The sequence below is a fragment of the Tupaia chinensis genome, unplaced genomic scaffold (assembly GCF_000334495.1).
Source record: "Tupaia chinensis unplaced genomic scaffold, TupChi_1.0 Scaffold000292_1, whole genome shotgun sequence".
In the NCBI taxonomy this organism is placed as follows: domain Eukaryota; kingdom Metazoa; phylum Chordata; class Mammalia; order Scandentia; family Tupaiidae; genus Tupaia; species Tupaia belangeri.
The window spans coordinates 2137710-2154749 of NW_006159777.1; the positions used below are offsets into that span (position 1 = coordinate 2137710).

Here is a 17040-nt window from a genome sequence, read left to right on the forward strand (position 1 = left end):
CGAGGCCTCCGTTGGCGGTAGCGAGGGGAGGGCGCGGAAGGGCCGCCGTCGCTTCGCGGTCCCTGTAGGACTTCCGAGCCCGGAGCCCAGGCCGGTTCGCTGGTTTCCTCCATCCGGGACACTGCGCACGCTCGTCCCCGCTCTGAAGTGAATACTCCAGAAAGAGGCCTGTCGTCTGGGGGAGCCAGATGCAGCCATGAAGGCAGAGACGCTGCCCCCGCCCCAGCAGACCCCGGCCGGGGCCGGGGCCGGGGCCGAGGCGGATGCCGATGCCGGCTGTTACTTCGGAAACCTGTTGAGTAGCCGGAAGCTGATGACTGTGGGCGTCTTGCTCGCCTGGCTCTTGGTCGTTCACTTTTTGGTCAACCTGTGGCTTCTGTGCCTTCTGTGTGCCTCGATGGTGGTGCTGGGAGGGTGGCTGGGCTCCACTGCCATTGTGGGGACTTCAGGGCGACTGCACCTGGAACGCTTTATCCCGGTGGCCACTTGCCCGCCCTGCCCCGAGGCAGAAAGGCAGCTGGAGCAGGAGATCAGCTGCACCATCCAGATGATCATCCGGGACTTTGTGCTGTCCTGGTATCGGCTAGTGAGCCAGGAGCCGGCCTTTGAGGAGGAGATGGAGGCGGCTATGAAAGGCTTGGTCCGGGAGCTTCGGAGGAGAATGGGCATGGTGGACAGACGTGCCCTCGCCCAGAAGGTGCTGACTCTCTGCGGCTGTCACCTGAAGAGCTTTATTCAGGCAAAAGAAGCCACGGTAGGGAAGCAGAGTGGTCCTGCTGAGGCGTCCCAGCTGTGGGAGGCGTACTGCCGGGCTGCTGGCCCACATCCTGCCGTCCACAGCCCCAGTGAGGAGGTCTCGTACACGCGGGGTGTGGTGAATTTGGTGCTTCAAGGGCTAGTGCCCAAGCCCCACTTGGAGACCAGGACCGGCCGCCACATAGTAGTGGAACTCATTACTTGCAATGTAATGTTACCACTTATCAGCAAGCTCTCGGATCCTGATTGGATCTACCTTGTACTTGTGGGTATCTTTTCCAGGGCCAGAAATGATCCAGCACAAGGCGCCAAACCACTCTCCCCAGCCAGTGTCCTGGAACAGCCCTCAATGCCCACATCTCTGCCACTGGTTGTTAAGGTAGAGAGTCTGCCAGAAGGGAAAGCCCCTTCTCCAGCCGGCCCACTGCACCTAAACTGCACTGAGTTGGAGGGGCCTTCAGGCCCCTCCTCGGAGGTTGAAGAAGGCCATGAAGCTCTAGAGGGAGATTTGAGTGGGATGCCTGAAGAAAGAAAAGACAGAAACAACCCAACTCATTTCCTACAGCCAGATATTCGAGGCCCCCTGTTTTTATGTGAAGACTCAGAACTGGAGTCTCCTCTCTCTGAACTGGGCAAAGAAACTGTCATGCTCATGACCCCAGGCAACTTCCTCTCTGACAGGATTCAGGATGCCCTGTGTGCCCTAGAGGATTCCCAGGTTTTGGAACCTAAGGATGGTGAAGGATCTGAAGGCACTGAGGGAGCAGAGGCTGAAGAGGGCCCAGGGGCAGAAACAGAGGCAGGCCTGTTGGTCTCCATGCTGAACTCCTGTCCAGAGATCCAGATTGACACAGCGGACAAGGAGGTAGAGCAGAGAGATGTCAGCTCTCTTACAGCTTTGCTGGAGGGACAGGAAAAGACCTGCCCTCCACGACCCTCATGTTTAGAGAAGGATCTCACCAGTGGTATGAGCTCCCTGGATCCTGCACTGCCACCGGTTCTGCTTTCCTCCTCTCCACCTGGTCCTCTCAGCTCAGCCACCTTCAGCTTTGAGCCCCTGAGCAGTCCAGATGGCCCAGTTGTCATCCAGAACCTTCGTATCACTGGCACCATTACCGCCCGAGAGCACAGTGGCACTGGATTCCACCCATACACACTCTATACTGTGAAGGTAATAGGATGAGAGCTGCGGCCACCCACTGTGGGCTGGGAATGGGTTTGGAAAACAGTCAATGAAGCTAATATTCTCGGGAGAGCAGACTCTTTTGTTTATTCTGTTTAACATCTATGTGAGAGTGCTCTGAATATAATTTGTAAGGCAGAGTAGAGGAGGCTCCTGTCCTATCCCCACACATAATCCTCAGGTCTAAGGTGGGCAACTGTACCTCAAACTCACTCGGACTGCTTTTTAAATATTCAGATTCTGACAGACTGTCAGATTCTGAATGATAATCTCCAGTGATATGTTCCAGTATTTTGTCTTTTTTAGTATAACTCGCCAGGTAACATGGAGAGAACCTGTCCTAAATCCATTTTGGGGTAACAACTGCTCTAATCTCACCACCCATTTATATCATTGCCAAGTGGTTCCCAGGTCTGTTCTTAAACACATCCAGGAATAAGGAATTTACTACCTACTGAGATAAATATAGGTAAATAACCTACCTTCTTAAAAAACGGACACACAGTGAAATTTCAGAAGTTCAATGTCTGGTCCGCTAACTAAGGCTAACATGAAAGGACTGGTATAACTTCATTAGTGTTTTGTTTGCCTTTTTGTTTTAATTTGGTGTGTCCCTATGATACACATTTTCTCACATAAAAGTGTTGCTTCTGATTATTACATCTTATGTGTTCTAACACATATTAAACGAAAAGTGGTAGAATTTTTAAATTCATAGTCTTCTTTCAATTTTTTCTTTTTTGTTGCTAAATTTTTTCCTCATTTGTTACTACTTACTCTAAAGATGCATTGGAAAAGGGTAAAAAAAAAAATATGCACCAAAATAATGTAACCAAATGTGTGTAGCTTGAGATTGGGTTTAGATTTTTATTTATTGGTTTATTTTGTGAGTGAGGGATACAGACAGAGAGAGGCACCCCGACAGAGTCTTGAGACTACAGGCCACCCCAGCTTCAGTCAGCCCCAAATCTTGGGTCCCTCCACATGTGTGATATATCAGGGAGGTCTCCAGATCTGAACTCCTCTATTTGGAAAGTATCACATTTCACCACTGTGCCACCATCCAGTCCTCCATTTAGATTTTTATATGTACATATTATAACTTTGACTATAAATTATATATTGATATTGTTACATTTTGTGATAGTAAAACAGTTTTCAGGTTCTGTGATGGAGTGAACATAGCAGTATTGAATATTGTCCCTCAAGGAGCAGAATGACTCCACGGAAAACATCACTCCCAGGAGCTTAGTGTGAAAGCCTCACCCTAATTCCACCTGTGTCTTCTAGTCTTTCCTTCCCAGTACTGGTCTGAGGGACTACTGCTTTACTCACATCAGCTCATAACAAATACCTCTCCTTCTCTAGCTCTGGAACATTTTAAAACATTACCCTCAAGCCCTGCCAACAAATATTTTTGTTTCATCACTTCCTTTCTCTATAATACCTCAACTAAACAATAGCAATAACCTACTTCTAATAAAAACAAACACATGTACAGTTCATCCACAGCATTGTACTATACCTTAACTATGCCATCAAAAACTTCCCTTCAGGCCAGCAGGTGGCATGGTGGTTAATGTGCTAGATTCACACATGGCCAACCACAGTTCAAGTCCTGGACCCAGTGGCTTTAACATCATGCCAGGCATGTGTGCATGCATGCCCAAAATCTCAGAAGGAGAATGCAAGAGAAGGGAGTGTGGTATGGCCATCTAGTGCAGCTTCCATGCTGTCCAGAGTGTTCGCACCATGCAGACAAGTAATCTTTTTCCCACATATCAGTCTTTCAAGCATGTGAAGGCAGCAAACTTACACCTTTTATAGCATTTATGATCGTCACATGACTTCTAATCATACAGATGATGTGTACTTAGGGGGAAAAAAAAACTTTTGCTAAGCTTTAAGATTAACAATTACGAAGATTAATTGCCTGAAGCAAAACAAAAGCATGTATCTCATTCATTCCAGGCAAACAAGTTTTGTTCATCTGCTATTAGAAATCTTTTGTTCTTTCCCCTAATTAATGCTCAACAGTGGCTGAATAATGAAACAGTGGTTTTTCCCCTTGTAATGTCCAATCTGGTGATAGAGGCAGTATCAATTTTATAGGTACTAAGCCTTCAATTTCTTACTCAGTGATTTGAAAAATAATTTAAAGCAAGTGTCTAGAGGAGGGAGCTTTCAAATGAAAGTATTAGTGGGAGACAGTGAAACTCATTTCTGACTTTCTGGGCCACTTAAATTAGGAAGTAGACCTCATTCCTTAATTTGGCCACCCTTGGAGTTTGAGTTATTCTTTACAACTCAGGGCAACAATCAAGTGTAATAGACTTTGGAACACAACAGGAGTATTTCTGTCCCTTTCTCCCTACTCTACCATTACTGCGTGGCCGTCAAACTAGTCATTAAAACCTTAATAAAAAATTGCCGAAACCTGGCTGATCTAGTCTACATATTTGTTCATTTGACAGTATGAGACCGCCCTTAACGGTGAGAACAGCAGTGGCCTCCAGCAGTTGGCCTACCACACTGTGAACCGCCGCTACCGAGAGTTCTTGAATCTGCAGACCCGTCTGGAGGAAAAGCCAGATCTCCGAAAGTTCATCAAAAGTCAGGAGTTCCCCAGCCCTGGATGGCCTGCTTACTTTTCTCATCTAGACACGCTAATCTTGGTTTGTGGGGAGGGACAGAGGAAGAGAATGGTGCAGTGAGGTTGTCTACTTCCCAAGTTTGCTTCAGGAGTTTTGGGTGTTAGTGCTGGACAGCACCGATCACATTCTTTCTGAGGTGCATTGCCACGGAGGTAGTCCTTTGCTTTATTCTGGAGCCCTGTCCATTTTAAGTGTAGAAGAGAAGTGTTCACATTTCTACTTCTGTCCATAAGGTAGGGTGAAGAGCTGAAGGAATTTTTCCAGATTCATGAATGATCACTCAAATATAAAATATCCAGAATCCTTGATGTCTTACTTTTTTTTTTTTTAACAACCAGGCTGTTGAGACCAGCAGATAGTGTAATGGTAATGTCTCTGGACTCCCATGTAGTCAACTGTGGTTCAAGTCCTGGACCTAGCGGCTTAAAACACACTGGGGGTGGTTTCTTGCTTTCTGTCTATTGTCTCTGGCAAGCATACATGTCCTGTAGCAAAAATCTCTCTTTGGAAAAAAAAATAACAGGCTGTTTTGTATACTATGAAGAACAGGGAAAAATAAGAGACTGTGATGAATTTTAACTTTAAAAATCAGCTAGTAATCAGCTACTTTGCTTTTTAAAAATGCTGGTGGTCAGGGTCAGCAGGTGTATGATTAAGACGTTGTACTCCCATGGCTGACTGTGGTTCGAGTTCTGGACCCAGTGATTTGAAACGCCAGGCACATGTGCATACATATCTAAAATCCTGAGAGGAGAATGGAGGAAAAGGGATTGTGGCATGGCCATCATTCCAGGGGGGATGATTTCTCACTTTCTCTCTCCAGCAAGTACATGTACACTATAGTAAAATTCTCTAAAAAAAAAAAAAAAAAAGCTGATTATCTCCTAAACATTTTAATAAGTTTATGCATAAAGTATGCCTTTCTTTCTTAAAAACAATTCCTGTTACTGACACCAACCTTAAAAATATGTGCTAGGGGGCCAGCAGGTGGAATGGTATGGTAGTTAAAGTAGCTGGACTCCCACATGGCTGACCTCAGTTTGAGTCCTGAACCTGACAGCTTACTTTCTCACTTTCCCACTTTATCTCTGTCTGTCTCTGGTCAACTTTAAAAATAATAATAATAAATGACAATGAATAAAATTTTTAAAAAAAGAAAGAAAAAATGTACCAGGAACACATTAGCTCATTTTATCCTCATAACAGCATATGAAATAGATATTATCTCTGTTTTACAGAAAAGAAACAAAGTCCCACATTACACAACTTGCCTCAGTTCATTGTTACAGTAGGGACTGGAGCCCAATTTTAATGTGAGCCATGGGATTCAATGTCATTTGTAACCACACTAATATATGGCCTCTTAGCATTAATGAGAGTAGGTTGTATGTTATACTCTTGGAGAATACTTGGAACTCCAGAAAAGAACAAATCTTTGAGTATTTCAGTGTGTTTTTGAATCGTGTCCTGTATGCAGTAACTCTCTGTGAATGTTAAATGAATGAACTCTTTTTTTCTTTTGAAGATGTGAAAGGTCCTAAAAAGCTCTTTCCAGATCTCCCATTCGGAAACATGGACAGTGACAGAGTAGAAGCCCGTAAGAGCCTCCTGGAATCATTTCTGAAGGTTAGCATCCTTTCACTTTTGCTTTACGTACTTCCTAACCCCAGACACCCATGCCCAAATGGAGAGTCCAGAGACTGAAATTTCTCTAAAATTCTTCTTGTGTCTTACTTTTGCAGCAACTCTGTGCCATTCCTGAGATCACTAACAGTGAGGAGATGCAGGAGTTCCTTGCTCTGAACACAGATGCTCGTATTGCCTTTGTCAAGAAGCCGTTCATGGTCTCTAGAATAGACAAGGTACCAGCAGGGCCATTGTGCTCAGCTCTAGTTTCTATAAATGTGGACTGTTCATCAGAATGGAGGCAGGGCTTGAAAAACTAAGGAAGGTGGGATGAGGGAGACAGCACAGAGGAGTCGGCAGAGCATAGATTAGAATTTTTAAGACCCTTTTCAAATGCCAGCTTTTCAGCATGAGTCTGACTCCCTCTTCTCATCTAGGCTTGGGGGACAAAATAAATTGGAATTCCATGCAGTATGTGTTAGGAGACATCCAGTGCTGTATGGGGAAACCTGCAAACTAGAAAGGGATCAACTAGATAAAACCCTGGGTCCATGCAGATGTATTCTTTCATTGGTTCTTTTGACATCTGCTTACTGGGTGCCCATTTTGAGCCTGGAATCATACCAGTTACTGGAAGTACAGCAGTGGACAAGACAGGAGAGCCCTATCGATGAAAATTTTATGAGCCTGTAGAACAAGATCTTGTGATCATGTCATCCTCTGTTGCCGGGGTCCAGCCTCGGCGTGGGTGGGTTATCTCGACGGAGGCGGCGCTGGAAAGAAAGGAAGACTAAGGCCTCGATGCTTTTCATGCACGTCCTTAGCCGGACACTCCCAGAGATCGCTCTCTGAGAAGTGACAACTGCTAGGAATCATCGTGCCTTTTTATTGAAAATGTGATACATGCAAGTAAATGGGTGAGGGGCAGTAAAAGATTTACTCTAAGGAACAGGGTATACAAAGCATGGAAGCAATAATTATAAAACATGCTGTTTGTCTTGTTAGCTCAGGTAAAGTCAATCACAGTTCTCAGGATGAGGAAGTCCATTTGTCTGCTGTATCTTCTTCTTGGATCTTGATTACTGGGAAGAGTCTTTTGAAGAGGGGGCTTGCAGGATGTTTGACAACTTCAGTCCCGGGCCAGGGCGATAACGTTGCTGGTTACAATGACCTAGATGGAAATCTTGTCTTGCTAAGTAAAGACACAGTTAATATATGGACTATCTATACATTACAACAATAGAGGGTGAGTCTATGATCTTATATGGGAAAGGAAGATGATCTTGTAGCTCCGGAGACAACACAGGATGTTTTATTAGCAGTTTTTCATAGTCAACAGCACATAGATGAGAAACTCTTTGTAGTTGAAAGCTACCTGTTGCTTTAGATAAGAACTCCCAGCTAAAATGGTTAATCTTTCTGTGGAGCCCTCAGCTTTGTTTATTCTGTTGTCCCATCCAGGCTTTTTCCTCTAATAAATCTGTGGGTTCCTGCATTTTGTTTGTTGAGTCTTGTCAATTAGTGAGTTCTTTTGTTTTAACTCTGAGTCTCTGTTATGTGGTGAATGTGCTGACTTTGCTAGTGTGAGTTAACTTTGGCCTGTAGCTTTAACAAGGGGTATGTAAGTAAAACTAACCTTAAACTAACTTAGTCTACATATGCTTCTAATGTTAATTTGGTTTATACTAACTTAATCTATATGTTAATTTTGACTTAAAAACAGACAGGTGGGGGAGTCTTAAACTTCCTGATCCTCTTGTCAGTCTTAGGGAACCACATTCCTACAAGATCACTAATTGGCTTTATTGCAATGGGTTGAGGGTGATGTTTTACCCTTACAGGGTACAGTAATAACAGTAAAACTCATGGCAGAGAAATTGAATACCGGCCAGTTCAAGGACACAAGGGAGAGCTCGTAAACTGGGCCTTGCCTCAGTTTCTTCCCAGTCCAGGCCTTGCCTTAGAATGGGAGGCAGCATCCTTACCAGCTTGTGTTGCCTGCATGGCCCCGTCACTCTGTGATCATGTCATCCTCTGTGTTCTGTCCCCGATTTGCTCTCCCCTAGACTTTACTGTCATTTTATTGGCCACTTCAGCTAAGCAGAACTGTGGTCCTGGGGAAGTTTATGAAGAATGAGTTAAAGGAGGTGTGTCACTCCTTCGAGCCAGGGTTGCTAATTAGTAAGAACATCAGAAGAAATGTCAGTGTTCGCTTCCCTTTCTTTGATATGGGAGGGTTTCATTTCTTTGTGTGTTTCCCTTTCTAACAGATATCTGTATATCATTTTTCCACTTGAGGGATATTCTTATTCTTCAATGAAGATTAATTATTTGGATTATTTTATTTGTATTAGTGAAGATTATTTTATTCTCTGTAAATAGAGAAGTTTATATTAACTCTAGATAATTTTTGACCTGAATGATTTTTATTATTCTTTCTGCACTTAGAGAAATACCAGCTCTTCGCTCTGTGAATTACTCTAAGCATGTTGTTATTTACACCCTTAGAGTTTATTTTTTTATTTATTGTCTTCTTTATTCTTCCTTTCCTCCTTATACTCCTGCCTCTGTTACTTCCATATAGTCACATCTTGGCAGAGGAATTCTCTATTTGGAAATTAGAAATCACCTTTTTATATCAAAAGAAAACAATTGAAAATGAAGTTACTTTCTCAGGCCACAAAACTCCTAGGTTTTTATTTATCCTACATTTGGGCTTATTTTCCCATGGCATTGTTCATCTTTACGGTGAGGAAGATTCCTTTGGCCATTGAGAGAAGAAGCGGAGAGAGAAGAAGATAGCTTCCTCTCGCTACGTCATCGGCTGGTATTTGACTTTCCTGATGGGTAATGCTCTGCTGGATAAAACGCTGTGCCTGTCCTACTGCATAGAGCTGTGAAATTACTGCCTATTTAGTCGTTTGCATCCGAGCTGTGAATAGCCCTTTCTGACCCTGTATCTCTGACCCCTACAGATGGTGGTGAGTGCTATTGTGGACACACTGAAGACAGCGTTCCCTCGCTCTGAACCCCAGAGCCCCACAGAGGAGCTGAGTGAGGCTGAGACTGAAAGCAAGTCCCAGACAGAAAGCAAGAAGGCCAGCAAGTGAGAAGCCCTTCAGTCACCCAGAGGCCCTTCCCAGTTCTCAGGCTGATCCCCAGCCCTCCAGCAAAGCCTTAGAAAAGAGGATGTGGTGGTGCACACCAGATTTTAGGTTAAGCCAGCCCCCGGCTCTCCTCCTGTGCTCTGCCCAGAAGGGTTGAAGGGGTGGCAGAGGCAGCTTTGCTAAATGTTTGCTTTTGCCATAGGAACCTAGGCCCAGCTGACAAGGGATTCTGGACCAGAAGGAAGACATAAGACTATGGATGTTCTCTTTCTGTTTTCCTGAGAAGTTAAGATGATTCTTTCTAAGAACTAAGACTTATAACTGATCTGTTTGCCATCATTTCTTGGCTCAGCAATTTAATAGGAAAGGGCAGGCCAGCAGGTGCCATGGAAGTTAAGGTGCTGGATCCCATATGGCAAACTCCACAGTTCAAGTCCCAAACCTGGCAGCTTAAAAATCATTCTAGGCCCATATGTGTGTGCATGCCCAAAATCCTGAGAGGAGACTGGAGGAGAAGGAATTGCGGAATTATCATCCCCCCAAGGGTGATTTCTTGCTTTTCCTCTCTCTCTTTGTCTCTCTGTTTTTCCCTCTAGAATGCACACACCCCTTAGCAACCTGAAATAAATAAGTAAAAATGGGAAAGGGTTAGAATGGAAACTGTAGGGTCTTTCTCAGTGACCAGTGATGCTCTAGGGTCCCAGCTGTTCCCTGGCAGCACTCGACGCTGACATGTGGAAGGAAAGAGCTCACACTCGCCCTTACTGGAAATCTCTTCTGTATCTGGCCTTTGTGAGGAAAGAGAAAGCTTGTGTGCACGTGTGTCTGCCTCTCTGTCTACCCATCTGTTCTGTCAACAGCAGCCCCACAGTATTTAGCCTTTCACTAACTGGGCTAACATTCTGGAGAGTGGCCGTGGTGTCCTTGCTTGAGTCCCTGCTCCCTGAAATTCGGACGTGATCACTGGCAGTTCTTTTTCTGGTTTTACTTGGCATAGGGCGGGCACCACCATGCCCTTTCTGGTTTTACTTGGAACAAAAGGAGAATAAATGGATGACCCAGAAGGGTACTAACAACAGGTTTTGTCATAAGGCATGTGCACCCACTGGAGAGAAAGAGAGAGAGGCAGAGACCGTGAGAGGGAAAGTGAGAAATCAGCCCTCCAGGGGGGCTGGCCATGCCATAATCCCTTCTCCATTCTTCTCCTGAGATCATGGGGTTTTTGAAGCCACAGAGTCCAGGACTCTCGTCACAATCGGCCAGGCGGGAGTCCAACAGCATAACCGCTCTGCCATCTGCTAGCCCCTTTAGTGGGTTTTAAATGAGTGTGTAGTGTGTGCTCACCGCTCTTCTTGTCTGTGGGACCGTACCTACAATGGACTGGTCCCTATTGGATTTGGAAAAGCCCCTTCACAGGTGCGCCATAGATACAGCTTGGGGTAGCAGTTGTCTTACTGTCTACTAAGGATTGCCAGAAAGTACCAAGCGTTAGCACAGAGGTAAAAGATGGTGCTCTGCATGTTGACCCTCGTGGGAAGGTTCTGGGTTAGCATCTGGAAACAACCTTGAGCATGCAGGGCCTGCACTTACGATTCAGGCCTGGCTAAGGCTAGGGGTTGATTGCAACGTCAAGACCCTGTCTGGGTGCACTCGTCTGTCTTTCTGTCTCTCTGTCATAGGGGAAATAAACAAATAAGCTTAAAAAAAACTCCTGAATATATATTTTGGGTGGCATTTCAGGACTAAGTCTTCCCTGGCAAACCAGACCACAGTAATCTCTTATGAGTAAATATGGGTGTTCTTGTTTTGAAGTGTCAATACCATCTAGTCCTTTGAATGGGGATCGAGACCTTGAATTACATTCTGTCTCTGCCTTGTGTACCAGGTCCAGACTGAGGTTCTCATCCAGTAAAATTGCTCCAGCATTGAGTGTGACTGAAACACACGACAAGGTTCTCTATTGTCTCCAGGAAGCCAATGTGGTAAGGAAAAGCCCAGAGAACTTCTGGAGTTGAGATATGGGATGTTGATCCTATAGTTACAGGCGGCTGAGACGTTCTCTAAAGTCAGTAAGGATGTACATATTCTGCTAAAGGCCTTAACTAACATTGGGTTTCTGATTTTTATGCTAAAAGTATTTTCTTTGAGTGGATTGGAATTGCTCCAAGTTCTGGGATGGCAGTTGGCTTCTCAAGGGTCATGGATTTGGGATGGTGGGTGACAGGGGAGAAAGAAAGCCTATTGCTGAAAGAGAGCAGGTGACCTAAAAATGTGTGTAGAAATGAGAATCCAGGGCAGGCTTGTTTCCCTTGCAACTTGGGTAGAAATAAAGCCCTACTGCGGTGACCACAGAGTCGGCGGTTCTACACCTGTGGCACTCGTGTTGGGTGAGGAGGGAAAACCACAAGGGCTTCCTTTGCTCTCTTGCTCTCTGTGCTGAGTGATACGTTGCTGGTATCTCTTCAGGAGTCAGAGGTCTTGTCCATGTCTGGGATGGAGTCCTTTATTGAACAACAGACAAAGTCACTGGAAATGCAGCCAACAGAAGCCCCAGAAAAAGATCCTCAACAAATCCCCGAAGGTGATGTGGATGGCTGCTTGTCAGGTGCTGCCAAGCTAGCCCAAGACCTTAGCCACAGTGACTCAGGTGAGTGACAAGCCCTCTGCACAGAGCCACAGCAAAGAGCCAGGGTGAAGTCCACTTGGGACGTGGGATAGTTGGTCTTTGCAGCTCTGACTTCCGTCATGTTGAACCAGCGAGCCATGTGTTGAGCACCGCATTAGTGGAAGGGCTGTGCTGAGTGCTGAGCGCTGAGCGCTGAGCACAGAGCACAGAGATGCGCAGGACACGATCCCCAGAGCCAGCACGAGCCATGGGGCCAGGCATAGGCACAGAGATTTCTGACCCAGCAGGAAAAGATTCAGCCTCATGGGGTCAACATCTTAGTGATTTTTGGCCTGTTTTGGCATATGAGACCACTGCCTTCACCTAGAAACCTTCTTCCCGTGGTGTCTGTGGTGCCACTCCCTTGGTTTCTTTCTGCCTTTCCTGTAGCTTCCCATCAGTCTCCTTTGTGGGCTCCCTTCTCTGTAGCTCTCCATTCTGATTCCTCTCTAGTGATGCCATTCAAGGTATCACTGCAGCTCCAACACGTGGGCCAACAACAATGCCTCAGAGTTGGCTGTCATGTGTTGCCGCAGGGCAGCTGAAACATGGCATATTCAAATAGAATCATCTTTCCCCAGATAGATCCCTTCTGCCTCATTTCCTGCCACGGCTGATGCTACCATGGTTACCATGGAGTGTGTAAGTCTACAGGAGGATCCACTCCCAGCTTAGAAGCACTGGAAGCAGGGCAAATCTGCTTCCTTGTAGGAAAATAGCACATGCATTCTACAGAGGAAAGTTTCAAAGCCCTGGGTATTAGTATATTTGCTGAATCAAAACTTAGAAGGAGGTTTATCAATTCAACCAATTCAGAGGCCTCTGCTGAGAATTTAAAAATAGCAAAATCATGGATTCAAAAGAAAATAAAAAGGATTTCACTACTGTCTCTTGGGTACCCATGAACAAATTACTTCTGCTCTGTGGGCAGTAAAGTACGTGAAAAACAGGCCTTACAATCCCTTCCCTTCACACACCTCCATCTGGGTAAGTAAATGAAGAGGGATGACAGCAAAAGCATCAGAGAGCACAAAGAAACTGCAAATAAGAGGGACGGCTCAAATACTGTCATCTAGCCGAAGTCCAGCCTGTGCATTCTGAACAGCATCTCTCAAAGGGGATATAGTATTGTGGCTGAGCACTTCTGCCTGAGGCTCAAAGGCTCATGTATACAAGACGTGCCTCGTGTGCCTTCTCTTGTTTTTGTTTTTACTGCTATGACTGATTGTTACCACATGGTGGCAGCTCCACACAAATGCTACACCTGAGAAAATTATAGAATCGAGGTAGCTGAGGCTCAGGAGGATGCTATTTCCCAAGAAACAGAATAAGCAAAGACACAGAATCTAATAACACATCATTCTTGAGCAAAGATGGAACATCTAAGAACACATCACCTCCCAGGCCCCCTTGAAATACAGTGCAGAGAGGAGACTAGGCGCGGCGTGAGGTTAAGGGAGTGTGGTTCAGTTCCAGCTGGTTGTCCCAGTCTGGGATCATTCTGTTCTAAGCCCTTGAAGGAGAAAAGCTTGGTCATGCTAGCCCTGAGAATACCCCCTGGTTCTAGACTATAGAGCTATGGCTGATGATTAATTATAGTATCCATCACAGCAATAGCATCAGATCGCTCATAATCACTTTGGAACAAAATCAGAAGGGGCACGGGACTGGCCTGCTGGCTCAGTGGTAGCAGCAGAACTACAGTGCTGGAAGCCACATGGCGGATCACAGGTTCAGATCCTTGGATCAGCTTGAAAGCATGCCGAGTGCACGTGTGCCCACAGTCCTGAGGAGCTGGAGGGCTGGGGAAAGGGATCCCAGTGTGGTAAGATCCTGCTGATGCTTCTCTCTCTTTCTCTCCCCACTCCTTCTCTCTTTTATACACACACGTGTTTATTCTTTATCATGAATAAAATGGATAAACTTTAAATAAATAAATGACATGAGTCCCCACAAAACATTTTTGGAAAACAGATGCTTTGCTCCATAAAATATACATGTTCAGGAAACTTTAGCTTAGCATGGGTATGGGCTCATTTATGCCGTTCTAGTCTTTACAATGGGAAGGAAATCAGTAGGCCCAGCTCCTGTGGTGTGTGCTTATAAGGGGCTGCTGCTGTACCAATGAGGTCACGTGGGAGATGTGGGTCTGATTCCTGGCTCAACCAAAAGGCTGGGTGTCATGGTGCACACCTAGAGTCTCAGCTCTCTGAAAACTGAGGTGGGAGGATCATGACAGAGCAAGGGAGTGGGGCGTGCCCAGCTGAGCGGCACAGGCCATAGCATCCTAGACCTCCATGCTGGGAGCCACACGGCCAGCCCTGGGTGGGCCTGAAAGCACAGCGGGCGCATGTGTAGAGACGTGAGCTCCGAGGAGCTGGCGGGCTAGGGAAAAAGCACGCAGAGTGATGACACCAGGTGCTTTCTCTCTGTCTCTCTCTTCTTGTGTGCATGCACATTGTCATAAAAAATGAAATCAGCAAGTATCATGGCATTTAACCACAGATGTGATGCTCTCATGAGAACTACATGTTACCTCAATCACTCTGAAGCTTCCTAAATCCCAACCCCATAGCTTTCTGTAATCAAAGTGCTTTCAAAGTAAGCTGGGAGTTTTTTGTTTAGTTTTTTTGCTGTAGGGCACATGTGCTTGCCAGAGAGCAAGGGAAAGTAAGAGATCACCCTCAGGAGGACTGGCCATGCCGTGGTCCCTTCTTTCCCCTTTTGGGATTTTGGGCTTGCACACACATTCATTCACCTTGCAGGATCCAGCACCTGAACCACCATGCCATCTGCTACCCCTGCAAGGTTTTTCAGGAGAATAAAACCCGGATTTTCCCCCAGATCTTCCCATGACATTTGCAATGGTGCTTTGTGGGGGTGAGTGGAATGCAAGGGAGGAAGAGATGAGGCTTTGCCAGCTCCACTTTGTCACCAGCTGTGAGCTCTTACTTGGAATAGAATGTATTCAGCATCCTGGGAAGATATGGAAGAAACAGAAGCGAGTAGGCAAAATAATTACATACAAAACTTCTTAATAAGATAACAGTATTTACTAGGTGATGAAATATTGGGAACATAAACAACAGAATTATAAAGAAATGTGGAGCCTTTCACCGAGCTCTCCAGATGTGAAGTAAACGTCTTTTGAACTGAGTACAGAGGGTGGTGGGAGTACAAGATGTTTGGCATGAAGGTGGCAAAGACCCAGGTGCCACCGAGTGCGTTGGAAGATTTCCTGAAGTATGGATGGGCCTCGTCTGAGCTATTTTGATGTCTTGTGTCTCCCAGGAATAGAGACAGAGCTAGCTGATACAGCTCTGGATCTGCTTCTCCTGCTGCTAATGGAACAGTGGAAATGGCTATGTACTGAACACATGCAGAAATGCCTTCGACTTGTCTTTGGGACCTTGGTTCAGAGGTAAGACTGCGAGTTCTCCTTCACACCAGCAGCTCAGCTGCACAGACCCTGGGTGCGGTGCTGAATCCTGCACTCGAAGGTGAGTGCAGAGCACAGGAACCCATGGCCATAGACAGCACAGTGCGTGGGTACGTGGATGAAGTCGGCCCTGAGAGTGTCAGAGAACTTTTACTATTAATAGCTGCCTTGTTGTCTGCATGTGAGTGTGTCTGGGTCTGGAAGACCTGTGCACAACTTCCCACTGAGATGCCTGTGATCTTGAGTACTTGAGCTGAGCCCTTCCTGCTTTGCGATCAGTTCTCACCCAGCTGTATGCCGAGCCCGGTTCCTTTCACCCTCTTACCCGGACACTGTCTTAACTGACAACATGTAGTCACTGTGGGGATAAACAGAAAGAAGGAGAACACAGCTCAGTGCTCTTAAAGATGATTTTCTCTGACGGGGTACCACTAGTCACAACTGAGAAGTGCTTCCTGACAGGATGTAAAGGAGAGAGGGCACGTGGGATCTCCTGGGATCTGTACACAGGTGGGTTTGTAGCTGCTGACTTGCTGATCGTGGTACTGACACATGCCTTGCCAGCCTGAAGAAGGAAGCGCCGTCTCTGAGCCAGCTGCACACCTGTGGGTGCTTGCATCTCTCTCAGAGATCGCATGAAGGGAAAGGCCGGATACTGACCTGGCATGCGGGCTCTGCTGATAGGTCACTCAGTGTATCTTCCTTGTAGCTTCAGACGGTTTTCTGAGTAACACCTACATGCAACACGCCGGCTGGGTCCGTATCTTCAGGCTTCCCCTATTGTCTCTGCTCCATCCTCAGCCTTGCCAGGAGCATGCTCTTTTCCAGAAAATCAACTTGAACATATATTCTACACTTAAATTCCTTCAGTGGCTCACTCATTACTCCAGGGTTCAGAGTGTCGGCTGCGGCACTTCCAAGCCAGGCTGCATTTCCAGTCTGTGCTGTTCCTCGTGGAGAGGAGCAGCCGTCTCTGGGCCCGCCTAGGAGGTCTTTGTCCAGGGTATTATGTAGCACTCACCCCAAGATGTATTTTGGTATCATTCCTTTGTTCATTGGAAAAGTACTTGAGGGCTGGTCAATAGTGAACAAAACCGACTTAGTCCCTGTTCTGACAGTTTCAGTTTTAGAGGTTGGAACTGAAGCCCAAGGGCTTAGCGCAGTCACATAGCTAATGAGTGTAGAGCCCAAATTCAAACCCACATGTTCAAAGCCCAAGTTCTGATCTGCAGCAGTGGACTCCGGTTGTTCTTTGACTTTAGTCTCCTTTTCTGGAAAACAGGAATGATGTATCTGTCCCTTTAGGTGTATATAACGTGTCCAGTAAGCGTTAGGTTAATATGTGCTTTTCAGAAAAGGAGAGTACAGGGAACCAGCAGTTAGCGTAATGGCTATGTTGCTGGACTCCCACGTAGTTGACCGCGGTTCGTGTCCGGGTCCCGGTGGCTTAAAACTCACTCTGGGCGCGTGTGCGTGAGTGCCCAAGATCCCGAGAGGAGAATGGAGGAGAAGGGTTTGCGGCGTGACCATCCCCCCCGGGGGGTGATTTCTCGCTTTCTGTCTCTATGTCTCTCTCTCTCTGGCGAGCGCACGCGCCCTACAGTGAAAAT

General features: G+C 46.1%; 1 protein-coding gene across 4 annotated transcripts in view; it reads left to right on the forward strand.

Moving 5' to 3' along the window:
- Positions 1-6: 6 nt before the first annotated feature.
- SNX19 (sorting nexin 19) overlaps positions 7-17040 on the forward strand; it is a 42182-nt gene continuing 25148 nt past the window's right edge. For 3 of the 4 annotated variants that reach the window (XR_334831.1, XM_006150636.1, XM_027772685.1), the window contains exons 1-8: positions 7-1927; positions 4414-4552; positions 6119-6219; positions 6336-6455; positions 9195-9325; positions 11212-11308; positions 11793-11973; positions 15283-15412. Coding sequence is in view for 3 of the 4 variants with exons in the window: in XM_006150636.1 (XP_006150698.1) it covers positions 197-1927; positions 4414-4552; positions 6119-6219; positions 6336-6455; positions 9195-9325; positions 11212-11308; positions 11793-11973; positions 15283-15412 (2630 nt within the window). In the remaining variant the exon portion in view is untranslated. Of the gene's footprint in view, positions 1928-4413; positions 4553-6118; positions 6220-6335; positions 6456-9194; positions 9326-11211; positions 11309-11792; positions 11974-13602; positions 13790-15282; positions 15413-17040 lie in introns of those variants that run through there. The other variant, XM_014588651.2, reaches the window with a different exon arrangement.